General features: G+C 40.3%; 1 protein-coding gene across 1 annotated transcript in view; it reads right to left on the bottom strand.

Annotated features, from left to right (window-relative positions):
- The window catches only part of ASIC2 (acid sensing ion channel subunit 2), a 648,661-nt gene extending 634,415 nt beyond the window's left edge, over nucleotides 1-14,246 (bottom strand). The window contains exon 1 of the mRNA XM_075176874.1: nucleotides 13,052-14,246. Within this exon, the coding sequence (XP_075032975.1) occupies nucleotides 13,052-13,615 (564 nt within the window). The 5' untranslated portion in view covers nucleotides 13,616-14,246. The remainder of the gene's footprint in view (nucleotides 1-13,051) is intronic.
- Between the last annotated feature and the right edge of the window lie 341 nt (nucleotides 14,247-14,587).

The raw sequence follows: 14,587 nt of genomic DNA, 5'->3' as shown, positions 1-14,587 counted from the left end.
TTAATAAATATTAAACACCTGTTTTCCCCAGCAAAAAAGGCTTTTCTCCTTTAATTTAGCCTCTATGTTCTGTGCCTAAAATATTTTTTATGGATGAGTCGTTGCTCAGGGGCCAGTGTTGTATACTTGCCCCCCAGATTAAAATGTTGTAGTAAGCCTCTGAACTCTTGGAGGTATTTATGAACTGTTAATGTAGTGCTTGTACCTGTCAGATTCTGCACTAAACAATATTGAATGGAATTACTGGCCAGGTGACATAACATGCCGGGGAACTAGTATTTTCTAGTAATAAGTTACTCTCCATTCTAAATAATGTGCACTTAACAGCCTATTAAGCTAAATTCAAGGTCATAAATGTATTGAGTTTTTAGACAGCAGTAAGTCTCCACAGTTGTTTATTTTCAATGCAGCTTCCTGCTCACAATGAAACCAGAGTGCTGCTTGCAAGGCCAGGATCAGACACATTAAACTGCGCTGTGCTATTGATCGAGAAATTGGCTTCTTTATAAAATTCATTTTGTTTGTTCTCTCTGAATTCAGAATCTGCAATTACCCAGTCTATGGTGTGATGGCTCAGCACAAAACCATTTAACCCATACCTGCCTACTTTCAGCAAGTGCAGTCTGGGAGAGGGGCGTGACTAGAGGGTGGGAGGGGCTGGGCCAAAATGACGCGATTCATCGCGAATCGCATCATTTTGGCCAGGCAATTGCGGGAGACTTGCCTGCTCTCCTGGGAGTCCGTGAGACCGACCCGAATTTTGGGAGTCTCCCGGATTTTCCGGGAGAGTTGGCAAGTATGAATTAACCCCACAAGTTCAAGGGGGTCCCACAAACAAATCCTTAGAAAATGAAGTTTGTTATGCATTTTTACAATCCAAAAGACAACGCTGATGAAATAGTGTGTTACTAAAGTGTACTCATCATGTAGACACAGTGGAAATAGATATGCATGCGATGGGTACGCTTTAATGGCAGTCTAGCTGCATGCCTTTTTCATATATGTGCTATGTGCACATTTACGAGGCTCAGCTCTAACCCAAACTTGTAAGGTGTCCATACATAGGTAGATCCATCCATTTTTACTAAAAAGTGCCAAACAGCCAGATTTATATCCAAATTGGCCACAGATATGGGAGGCTATTTCAGAAACAACCAGCCATAAGGCTCTCTAGCCAATTCATATGGGGCTCCATTAATGCTTTCAGATGAGGAAAGCAGAGAAAATCAGATTACGGCTATAATCCAACCAGTGTCAACTGATTTCTGAAATATTACATGGGGACCGTCAGGCGACTTTCGCCTATACAGATAGAAATGAGATATACAAAGATCTATTTTGTTGACAAAATCAGTTTGCATATGAAACTTACACATAAAGAGGTACTGTAAATTTATTGAATTGAGAAAAACCCTAAATCCGATGAAGAGTGGAGTTTTCAGCAGATTTAGCGTTTCTCCCTGTTTATTAAAGCCCCCTGGCTGGTGAAAAATATATGTAGCCTTTGCTGCGTAGCCTACGACGAAGCGCCTATTTATCTTCTCAGGATGGCGATAGTAGCAGCTAGGGACAAGAAAAAACGCCTTATTATTAAAGTAGATTATTTTTTTTATTTATGTTTTAAAAATGCAGTACAGCAATGCAGTGGTAGGTTTTCTGTTTGATTACATTTTTTTTTACAAAAAAAATTATTATTATTATTATTATTATTATTATTATATTTGGAACTGGAATCTGGGGCCTGATGTATCACCCATTAATGTAGCACCCAAATATCAACTTTAAATTTCAGTGTACAAATAAGCTATCAAGTATTTGTGTGCTACATGAAAAAGACAGACAGTATTTAACTTATGTGCAAAACAGAAAACTAATTTGCACCCCTTGCATTGTAACATGGTTTTGTCCAGGAGACTTAAATAAGAAGTTTCTTAAGTTAAGATGCTTAATGAATCAGGCCCCTGAAGTCCTTTTACCATAGCTGGGGAGTAGAGCATCGCTAAGCTGCCTAGGTGAACTTTTATTATAAATTGTGCAGCCCAAAATTTTCTGTGACAGCACTAGGAAGTCTTGAAACTGCAGGGTCATGATAAATTGGCCCCTAAATACTTGTGCACATTTCTTTATTTGAAATATTTGTAATGTGATAAAACAAGCAGAAATGATACAACATATTCTGTTACTTCCATTTAAATCAGGGAAATCCAATCTTCCACCCTCCAGCTGTAGATGAACTATGTTCCCATAATGCACAGCAAGTCGGCAGCTGGCTAAGCAGCACAAGATATGTAGTTCAGCCATATCTGAAATGTAGAAGCTCAACCGTCTTATAATACTTCTGTGTGTACCAGTTATATAGTGATCTAGTTTTATATTCATTTTGATCTGTACTGCCTCTATAAGATTACTGCATGTACCCACTAACATTTCTGCATCATATTGCTTTATCACTATTCCCTTTAGCCTGTCAGAACGCTTAGAAAACGAAGCATTGTAAAATAAAAATTACAATTTCGGCAGCTAGTCTCCACACTGGCTTCCAGAGCATACCATGCATACAAATACTAATATTCTTCTTCCTTTTCTTTGGCCCAACATTATCTCTGATTTTCATTTTAAGATGAAATAATAAACTAAGGGGCTAACTGGGCTATAGCCCAGGGGCCCCGGGCATCCAGGGGGCCCTTCAAAGTCCTCAGCAGCATTATTGATCGGTCGGGGCCGGGGGCGCCCCCGGCCTGATCAATGCTGCTGAGCACTGTCAGTGCAGTCCTCCATCCCTGGCGCTCAGTAATCTGCTTACTGAGGAGATCTCGCAAGAGTTCATGAACTCTCGCGAGATCTCCTCAGTAAGCAGATTACTGAGCGCCGCGGAAGCAGGACTGCACTGACAGGTAAGCGCTTAGGGTCGGCGGGCGGCTAACATTGGGGTCCTCGCGGGGGAATGGAGGGCCCCTTAGCCCAGGGGTCTTCATTCCCTTAATCCGCCCTGCAAAGGGGTAGATTTTAGTTCCCCATGGAATTTTGCCAGTAAAAATCAGCATTGAAATTACTGTAGTAACGGTAAGAATGCGCAGCAATTACCGTAATAATGGTAATTGTGCGCGGCCCACATTGTTCTAAAGAACAACGCGGGAAATCTCCCCCTTACTAATTAAACTAGAGAAATTGAACACAGGCACAGTCAGGTTTAATGGCCACCATTACTCCACAAACTGTGGGCTAGATTTACTAAGAATCGAGTTTAGTGGCGGTTTGAAACCGCCACCCATCGCCGCAACCACCGCCACATTTACTATAGGGCGGCTTGAGGCTTCAATTTAAAATGACTGGCGATGTATGGTGGATCGAAAAAGCTTTTGTCCAAGCTGCCTGTGGTTTGGATGAAACCGCCATTAAAACCACCATCCAAAAGACAGGACAGGACAGTTTTAATACGTGCTTCAGAATGGCTTGATAGCTCAAACATGCTCTTTGAACTATTTTGCCATTCTAAACATAAGAGAAAGCACCATTGACATTTAAATTATGTTGGCAATCATTATTTATTGATTAAGGGCAAAATGAATTAAATATTAACTTATGAGGGGAAAACAAAAACATTATATTCAGGGGATAAAATTATTTAATTATTATATTATTCAGACAATATGTAATGACAAATTGTGCAACATAAATAATTATATCCACCATTAACAATCAGTTAATAATATTATATATTCACATTTCCCACTTAATATAATGCTATAATAGTGTCCCTTTAAAAACAATATATAAAAAAAATTCTCTTATAAGTTAATATTAAATTTTTTTTTTTTAAATTTATTTTGTTCCGTTATCAATAAATAATGATTTTCCAAATAATTAAAATGTCAATGATGCTTTCTCTTATGTTCTGAATGGCAAAATAGCTCAAACAACATGCAGTTTGATCAATTTCGCCAGTCATAACCACCTCTTTCATTTTGGACGTTTGGATGGCTGTTTTGTCGTGGTTTTGAAAACCCCAGCTTAGTAAATCCGGCTGTTTGCATGTTGGTCATTGTTAAAATCGGGATAGTGGTTTGTAAAGTGGTGGTTTTGAAAAGTGTCAATTCTGGACGTTTTAATAGCGGTTTGGGCTTTAGTAAATCCGGCGGTTTCAAAACCGCCGGAAAAATATCCGAAAAGCGGTGGTTTGAGCAAACCGCCCTTTAAATCTAGCTCTTATTATATTTTACAATAAATAACATCATTTTTATTTGTCCAAACTAGAACAGAGCATATTAATTCCTTAATAGAAATGTTATAAATAATTACTAATTAAAAAGTTGTCCGCATTAGAGTCAATGCGGTCATCTATTTGCTGTATCAGAAGAGCTGAAGTAGAAATTATTGCAAAAATTGGCATCAGCAGGGTTAACATATCTCAAGCAAACATGACACATGGTTCTTATTTGGTCCTTTAGCCAGTGACTGGAAATATAGTTAGGACTCAAAAAGGAAACATACTTACACTATGTCAATATAACACAAAATTGCTGAAACTAATACTGATAATACTTGTTGCAATCCAATCAGAGCAATTATTGGTTGAGTGGTCCTGTGAGCAGATTGATCTCTTTGTATTGCGCACACAAGCAAAAATTATATTTCTCTTTGCAAGACCAGATATTTAAAAAAGTTTCAAGATGTGGACAGATTGCAATGGGGCCTTGTTGGTTTGATTTCTACATGTTTGAAAATGGCAAATGTCAGGTGGATGTTCCCTATTCTTCCAATGGGATGCTGTTTGCACTGTACAGTGTACAATGGTCATATATATAAAAATGACAATTCCAGTGTCTTCTCACATTTATGATTTATTTAAGGCATAAATAAGCAATATTTATGAGGAAAAAAGTAAAAGTTGTAATTATTGAAGGGGATGGTTCTAAAGCATAGTTGCCTACTCCCCTGCAATGCCCAGGAGACTCCCGAATGTTTGGGAGCTATTCCAGACTCCTGAGAGAGCAAGGCAACCTCCCAAAGCATGCCTTGTTTGTTGGTGATGTGGGTGAGGGCGGTGCTAAAGACGTATTCCTGGACCTGTCCCCTGCTGTGATTGGCCGAAATTGACAATGTCTGACAGGGGGCAGAGTCTAACGGTGCGAATCACATGGCCACGCCCCCATGACAGAGCCACCTCCCGGACAGCTTGATGCCAATGTGGATCTACATCCTGGAAAATGTTACAAAGTGTTTTCACAAGGGCATTTACAAATTGTGGGCATGCACCTAAATATGTGTTCGACAGACTCAGTGGGGCTGCATTTTTCTGGCGGGAGGTCTCAAGTGTCAACAGTGGTGGGGCCCCGAGATTACTCTGTGGCCCTGGGTCTAGCTATTCTGCTGACTGACGAACAAACAGAACTCTGGTTTTTATACAAAAATCAGAAACATGTTTCTATGCAGTTTACACTAACAAAATGTGTAATTATTTGATTTAACAACAAGGTAGAAACCAATTATTAACATTTTTACAGAAAGAATATTACCCCATTGTATGTCATCACCACCAAAAAACTGCCTGAGACTGTTGCCTTAGTCTCCACATTATAAGAACACCAGAGAAGATAAACGGTAGAGGTCCTAAATATCTCCATAGGATGGTTCTATAGAGCGTTAACATTGATTTTTCTGATCAGAAGTACTAGCATCTCAACAAGCAAAACAGCAAAATGAAATGTCTCATAGTACTACTTGTCAGGGAAATGCTTGCTATCCAGATTATTAGTGTCTGCAGTGGGAAAGCACAGATGTCACCACAAACAAAAATCATATAATATTGAGAAATATTAATCTGGCTTTGTTGCCATTATTTAAATTCTGTCATTTACTAGCAAAGTGTCATGATATACAATGCAAATACCAATGGGTAGGACTGGATATGGAAAACAAAGCAACACCTTAAAGCTAGTTAATCATTTGTAACCAACAATAAAGGAAAACACGGTATCCCCTTAAAAAAACAACAACAATTAAATACAGGATTTTCTCAACTTCATACCTTTTACTGGCTTGTATATGTTTTCCTCTAATGTTTACTAAACATAAACCTTTCGAATCTAGCTTCATTCTGTGCTTTTCAGTCATGTATTCGTATAAGCAGTCTAAGCTGGTTATTGCCATAGCCCTGGGATTCAGTGCAGCTCTACAGTGCTCACTGGATTGGATATAATAGTATCAAAATAAATACATACACCTGATTATTTAAAACATTAATGAAATCATAGAAGGCAAGTTAGTTAGAAAGCAAGTTAAAGTTGCACAAGAGCATTTGTAAGCAATAAACTAAAACCACCTGAACTATAAACCCATTTTTAATAAGTCTAAGGGGTAAATGTATCAAGCTGCGAGTTTCTGGTGGGTGTGAAAATTGGAGATGTTTCCTAGAGTAACCAATCAGATTCTAGTTATCATTTTGCAGAATGTACTAAATAAATGACCCAATACATTGATCCAATCAAAATACATGATTGGAACAGAAAGAATTTTGACCTACCCAGGATATAGCTTCTGGGGCCGGCGGGCTGGGCCAGGGGCAGGACAAAAAAAGATTATTTTGGGCCGTTCCCTATAGTCTCTACTTGGTGGCTGGCGTCTACCCCGGGGCCAGCCACCTTTTCCCTTCTCCTATCCATAGGATCCACCCCTCCTCCCTTCCATTATGTGTGCATCTCTACTGGTGTCACATGGGATGCGCACCACGTTACGGGTGCCGTCCTATGTGTGAGGAGGTAAAGAGACTGCATAGCAAAAGCAGATGGAACCAAGTAGGCGTGCAGGGGGGAGGGGGGTATGTTAATAGTGTGTGTGTGTATATATTAATATAGTGTGTGTATACTAAATTAAGGTTTGTGTGTGTAAGGGGGCCAGTAAATGAATGTAGTGTGTGTGAGGGGGCCAATAAATGAACGTTGTGTGTGTGTGAATGGATCAGTATATGAATGTAATGTGTGAGGGAGCCAGTAAATGAATGTAGTGTGTGTGAGGGGGCCAGTAAATGAATGTAGTGTGTGAGGGGCCAGTAAATGAATGTAGTGTGTGTGAGGGGGCCAGTGACTGAATGTAGTGTGTGAGGGGCCAGTAAATGAATGTAGTGTGTGAGGGGGCCAGTAAATAATTGTAGTGTGTGAGGGGGCCAGTAAATGAATGTAGTGTGTGAGCGGTGAAAGAGAAATAGGGGATCTGCGCTTTCCAAGTGAGGGTAATATAAGGCAGCAAGGGGAACAAAGGGATAGGAGTTGGTCTATACTCCTAGATAAGCCATGACAAACATACGTAATTCCCCAGCGCGAAACAGAATTGAGTAATGTATAACAGAGATCAAAAATAAATAAAGTATATTCTGTATTATGGCATCAAACCAAGCATTTATGAACACAGTTCAAAAAGAAAACAATAGTAACAAAACCAGATAAATGGATATCCAAGCACTTCTCAGTTGGATTAGATAGAAATGCCAGTGGGGGCTGTTGGTGTATCACTGGAGTCCATAAATATGTGTTACCAGAATTAAGCCACTAAACACTGGATACTGGTGTATTAAAAACAGCAAAAATAACAGCAACAATAAAAATAACAAGGCAAAAGTCCTAAATGTAAACTGGGAAGGGTGGGTAGTGCACTTACCTTCCTCCCCAGATATACTCGTCCTGGTGCTTCTGCTTGTGACTGTTCTCCAGGTGTAGAAATCTCCCACATCCGTAGACTGTTCCTCTGGACACGCTTGAACGGTGCAGGTAATTCGCACATGCGCCTTGTATAGCGTCAGCGATCCTTTCTCTAATATGAAGATGTTGGCTGAAGCGGATTTCTTAAGTAAAGTATATGAGCCACAACTCTCCAAGGGGATTTGCTTGCAGCCGGAAGCTGTACAGCGGGACCGCTGAAGCGCTGCGATATATCCGCTTATGCGCCTGGAGTATTTATCGGCGGTCTGCTGTCCGAAGAATGGCAGATGATAAAGACAATGTCAAAAAGTAAAATAAGTGTCAATAAGGTATCCTATGCGTTTCACCCCGCTGGGGGCTTCCTCAGGGATATTGTGTGAGCGGGCCTGTAAATAAATATATAGTGTGTGTGAAGAGGCCAGTAAATGAATGTAATCTCTGTGAAGGACCAGTGTATGAGTGTAGTTTGTGTGATGGAGGGGGGTCTTAATATATTGTGGGAGGTAGGCTATTTATTTAATCGTGGAGTGCAGGAGGCATAATTATTGGGTGCTATTTTATTTTTGGGGTGATGGTAAGGCAATTTAATTTAATAGTCGGGCCTATGAATTTAAGATGGGGTGATTGGACCTTTAATTAAATGCTGGGGTGGTTTGGGAGCTATTAATTGATTGTGCGGCTGTTTGGGAAAAATGAGGTCTATTTATTAATTGTAATTATGAATTATTTAATGTCTGGGATTGTTGTGAGAAATGGTTATACTTATTAAACGTAAATGCTATTTATTTGCTGGGGTTATTTTTAGGGAGGGAAATAGGTTTATTTTTTAAATGCGAATGCTATTAATTTAATAGCGTGGCTCATTGAAGGGAAGAGATCTAGTTATCAAATGTGAATACTATTATTTTAATGTTGGGGCTATTTTGATTTAATCGGGCAGGTTGGAGTTTTCTAAATTTCATGTACCCATTTTTTTTTAGAAGTAGGGTCCCCAACATTCCAGGATCCAGACAAGCAGCAACAGATCTAAAGACACCAGCAGCCACAGGAGGTGAAAATGACAAGAACAGGTAGGAGAGAGCAGGACAGTCTACCAACTGTCCTGAATCTTTTGGAGAAACCACAAACTTAGGTGACTGTCTCGCTTAGTCAATATTTGGCCTAATTATAAGGACAATTGGGAGGTATGTCTTGCTTTGCACTGTACTACTCGTGAAGGCAGAGCTGCGTTCAACTAACAGTAGTGCACACAGTATTGCCTGTGTATTTGTCTAAAATGATAACCATGTTACATCATAGGGCCCCCCCCCATCTTAAGTACCCCAGGCAGTGTCGGACTGGGGCATGAAGGGCCCACCGGGGGACTGCAATGCTAGGGGCCCACCAGTGGGGGTGTGGCCGGCCATCAGAGAGGCGGGACCAGACACTAGAGGGGGAGTGGTCAGCTCACGAAGGACAGCTAGTACCATAGTGTAGTATATAAAGAATGCAGTGTGTATATAAAGAGTACACAGTCTTGACCTGCGGGCTGGATGACAGGATACTTATGTTCAGCAGCCATTCATTAATTCCTGGTTTAAGTTAAACATTCTATGAGTATTCCCTTTATTATTCCGCTCACGCTCAGACAGTTTGTGTGTAACACACTTACTGACAAGAAGTCTGATGTGCGTAGGGGGAACTGTTCCCTGTGGTCAAACCCTTATCTGGAAATATCTGACAAGAATCCCTGGACCTGGTCTCCTAGCAGGCACACACTCCTCTGTCTAACACGCTGGCAGGATCTGGGCACACGTACTGTGTGTAACACGGGTGATATCAGGATGGTGATTGGGGAACTCTCTACACACCAGGCCGGCAGTGAGAATGATTACAAAGGTTTATAACAAGCAGACGAGATGAACTCTGTACACACAGCAGCAAGGACGCCAGGGAGGGCAGCGGGGATACCGAACATGTGAGCTGAATGGGCTCCGCCCACTTCTAGAAGGGGGTGTGGCCGTAAGGCAGCGGGGCCTACCGGTGATTTTTCCGGTAGTCCTGTGGGCCAGTCCGACACTGACCCCAGGCCCACTAGAGCCTTAATCCAGCACTGGGCCAGGGTGTCAGATTGACACCAAGTGCTCTGCTCCTCCTTCCATTAGCAACCCTCATATTATTTGTTTTAGGTTAACTCTAAAACATATAACCTATTAGTATAAAGTAAAGCAAAAAAACAAGCCTTTTTGCTGGCAAGAACATTAGGGGTATATTTGCTAAGCTGCGGGTTTGAAAAAGTGAAGTTGTTGCCTATAGCAACCAATCAGTTCTAGTTATCATTTAATTAGTACATTCTACAAAACAAGGCTGAAAAACACAGAAAGAAGCCGCCATAATACATACATATATTTAATACAATTTACAGGAGAGCAGAGGTCAATAAAATAACACATATGAATGGTAAAAAAAGCCATGTTAATAATTTTCAACAAAAATTTGGTAACAAGGAGTCTGGCCAATACCAAAAGTATGAGATAAGTATTTAGCATATTACGCCGCATGAGATACATTTATATCATGGTGCAAAAGTGCAGTAATCCACAGCAACCATAGCTTCATCTGTCTACTTTACTGTATTGCTGTTTGCTTGATTTTTACTTTACTAACATATATATTCATCATCATCATCATCATCATCAACATTTATTTATATAGCACCAGCAAATGCCGTAGCGCTTTACAGAAACACGGATAGTCTTAGTGCTATAAAGTTATTTTACAAAGGATTGATCACCATAAACTTTCTATCTGCTGTTCTTGCTCCACATGACTAAAGTGTAGAACTCATTATAACCCACATAGCTTGTTTTCCAGATTTGTCAGTCCACTTCATAACACACTGCTCTTCAGGAACCACATGGTACTGTGCAATTATCCCTATTGCTTGTCTATATTTATTAACATTTATAGCGTAGGAAACACTTGTCTATACTCAGTGCTATTTCCTTATACAGCACTCCACTTTGTGCAATAATTCTCATGGCTTTCCTAGAATCTGTTTCTCCTCAATATAAAATAACTTCCTATTATTTAAACTTCATCCAAGAGGGTTGAGGAATGTAGGGATAGAGGGCTATTTACATCTACCATTGGTCTGCAGTACACATGGGCCCATGAGCTAAGGGGCCCCCAAGCTATCCCCTTGACTTTTTATCCCCGTCACCCAGAGGGACACAGCCAGTGGAGAATTCATATAAGATCAGCGGACCCATTAGCACCAGGATGGTGAGCACTCTCAGTAACCCCCAGCTGCAAAACTATCAAAGATGGGATTCCCCTACACTCCTCTTCAATATCAGCTAATTACAAGCAGCCACTGCAGGAAAACATCTCTGATTGGCTGCTTGCAAATGGGTGTCCTGGGAATTTCCTGCTTCGTTAAATTAGTGTTTCTTTTTGTTCATTGGAATACAATGGATCAAAAAGGAAGAAATATTTAATAATACAAAGGTGAATGGGGTTTTTGGGGAGACTTTTATTTAATTAAAGTTTATTTTAAATTTGTGGTACCCTTGGTGGTTGAGGGAGGCAGTTGTTTTTCTGTTTGGTCACAGAAACATGTTTAAAAACACAGGTTGAACACATTTGTCATTCCTACTAAATACATTACACAATGCCTGTGTGTAGGAGGCCCAATGGAGTTTTCCACCTTAAGATGACTTGAATTGATTGGTGTACACATGGTCCTGTATTACCTTTACCAAATACATTACTATACCTCTCTGCATTCCTTCTATGCTTTATAGTCATGTATTTATATAATTCTACCGATATGTTTAAACTCTATTTGATTATATATATATATACATGGCTAAAAGGCTAGAAAGATAAATGAATGTAGTAAAATTTGCAGGAGGACACATACAACCCAAGCATCTGAAGGTGTAAAAGTGGTTAATTATAAGGAATGTATAATATATGATCAATTACAAAATTAGCCAGAATGGAGTGAATTGGTGCAGTTTCAATTCAAGATGATATTGGGTCTTCGCATTAATAATGTTTAGTGTTTAGCTTTTGTGAATCTTTATTACGGTCTAGTGGAAAGCATATTTTGACTTGTAGCTATTTTGTTTAACTAACGTTTCATCAAAAAAATTCAGAGAGGGAAATCATTCCAGCTGTTTTAAAACTCCTACCAGTCAACACAGTCTTGGTGTTTAAGGAGCTGTTTAAAAAAAACAATAAATTGCAAAGTGTAGCCAAAAATACATAGATCAGTTCTAACACTCAGCAGGTTAAGGTTAGCTTACTAATAATGCAGGAGCAAAAATAAACACATATGTAGTCATTATTTGATACAGTTATTCTGACAAGCACAGCTTCCAGCCTGACTATTGCTAGTGCTTAGCATTTGGAAAATAAATGCATACAAATAGAAACTGTAATATTTAAATTTTTCAGATGGAAGACAAATTCCAGAGACCATTTTGTATCTCCTGTCACCCAATCAGGCATCAACTCTCAGCTTTGGTATATATAAGGATTAGCTGCTACATCTATAACTCTCAACAATGCAGATCATGCTGTGAATTGTAGTCAAAGGCTGCATGCACCTTGGGATGAAGATTTGGTCAGTTGACATTAAACTGGACGACCAAGCGAAAGTACAGCATGTAAATGACAACATAGCAGAATACTCCACTGAGGCACTATGGGAACGCTCCCTCAAGAGTTCCAATAAATGTCCACTAACTAACATGATCGAACCAATTAGAAATGTATACGGTTATTTCTTGATTTAATATACATCCAATTATTTGTTTCAAGCCTGACACCTGTTGACCTCAGCCCATCCAGCTCCACAACTCCAACTCTCCAGCTAAACCAAACAATTGTGTTTGTTAAACCCTCTGTTTTTTTTCTTTATTCTGTAGACAAGCAGGGATGCATGACATTAGACAGAAGCTTGGCAGGCCTCATCTCCACGTGCCACTCAGACTTACGATCTCAAGGATCTATGCATAGTCTATCAGGTGCCAATTTAGTTTTGTATTGATGTATCACTAAAGCAAAGACCTATTCTGTAAGTGGACTCATGTGAACGTGGTCTTTGTTTAATGGCAGCCAGCATAGAGTGTTAAAAATAATTTACAAACCTGAGTGAATCAAACTTAAGAAATGCTCAATCCAATTATTTTTTTTACCTTTGAGGAAGATAAAAACTTGACATAAACTTTAAAGCAATTGTTCATAAGATACCAGTGCCTGAGTGCATAGTTCCCATTGCACCTTTTAGGCCCATTATAATTTGCTTTCCACAAGACTAGTTTGCATTCATTTTAAAAAAAATGTAAGTCCGACAAAACAGTACTCACTGTTAGGAAGTCTCTGTGACTGCACTCATGTCCTCTGAACTTGCAGTAAAGCATCATGTCTTTCAGGTCATGACCTGTTCGCTCCATAAATTCCCCCATGCAGAAGGTCTTCGGTTTAAACTGCTTAAATTTGGTTTTCTCTTCAAGAATGGCAAGCACCTCTGGGTCTGCCAAATGAGGTTCCAGAATGTGGCCATTGACATCAAGGAGCTCCAGCAGTTCTCCTGCGTGGTATAAGTCATTAATGTTGATTTTACTGAAGCGAAAAGAGTTGAGATTACAAATGGTGACAGCAGGGAATACGAGGCTATCTGCTACCACTTGGTCCACTTTGGTGACATGTTGGTAGGACAAGTAGAAGGCCACTCTCTCTGAACTTTCCAGAAGGAGAAGGCCCAAGGAGCACAGAAAGGCCACTGTCCACAGGAAGCGGCGGAGCGTCAGTGGGCCATAGACAAATATATGCCGGATCCCATGGAGAGTGGATGTGTTGGCAAAGATCTGAATGCTGGAGGGGTGAAGGCTCCCCAGACTGTCCTCACTGGGGCTCTCCTTCAGATCCATTTTTCCACTTGGGGGGTACAGCTTTGTCACCTCCAGTTTCTATATTGTTTTTAAACCTCTCTACATGAAATATCAGTGTGGAAGAAGCAAACCACAGTATTCTCTCCCTTCCAATCACTAAAGCCTGCTGTTAACTCAACGATCGCCTGTTGGGGGTAAATGTTTATAAATAATATCCATAGAAACTCTGGCTGTAGATTTCTTCATTGCGATAAGGAGGGTTAGATGTGCGTGGGGAGACACCAAGGTGAGGTGGAACTGCTGTGGGTGGGGTGAGAGATAGACACTAGCCAATAGAATCAGAATTCATCCTTTCTCCCTCTTGCTCCATCTCCACCTCATTCTCACACGCAGACAGGAATGAAATGTGATTAAACAAAACCAAGCAGGCTGATGAATAAAAGGATTTCAAACCAGTGTTCAGTTGTGTGTGTTAACTGGTGCAGCAGCCAGTGTCTGTACTCCCTTGTTGTAGATTTCACCAGGGGGGGGGATTTTTTCCTTGATGACCAATCGCTGGAATTAATCTTTCTTTCTCTCAGATCCTCACTCACCCACCTTCCCTCTGCCTCTAAACCCAGACGTTGCCAGATTCAGTCCTAAATGCGAGAGCAGCAGAGGTGATGAGGGAAGTGGTGGGGGGAGCAGGAAGAGCATCACACTCTGTGAATATATTTTTCTGGATATCCACAACACATCAGTGGAAGACCTCACTATATAAAGACTGAGATGGGTGGAGGCAGGGGGATATTTTACATGCTTCCAGGGTAGTAATACACTGCAGCGGAGAAACCCTTTACTGAGTGAAGCAGCTAGGGAAAGTCAAAATATATTTTATGCTGCTTAAAATGTGGTGAATACATGGGACAGCAATTCATCAACAGGAAAGATTTGTGAGGGTTAAAGAATGATCTGAAGGCAGATAAAGCAGCTCCAAAGATTTTATTTTGTGAGAAATCGATCTAATGATAA

Source organism: Mixophyes fleayi, chromosome 6, assembly GCF_038048845.1.
Source record: "Mixophyes fleayi isolate aMixFle1 chromosome 6, aMixFle1.hap1, whole genome shotgun sequence".
NCBI lineage: Eukaryota > Metazoa > Chordata > Amphibia > Anura > Limnodynastidae > Mixophyes > Mixophyes fleayi.
Note: the sequence above shows the minus strand (reverse complement) of the source record. Positions and strands in the feature narration are given on the sequence as shown.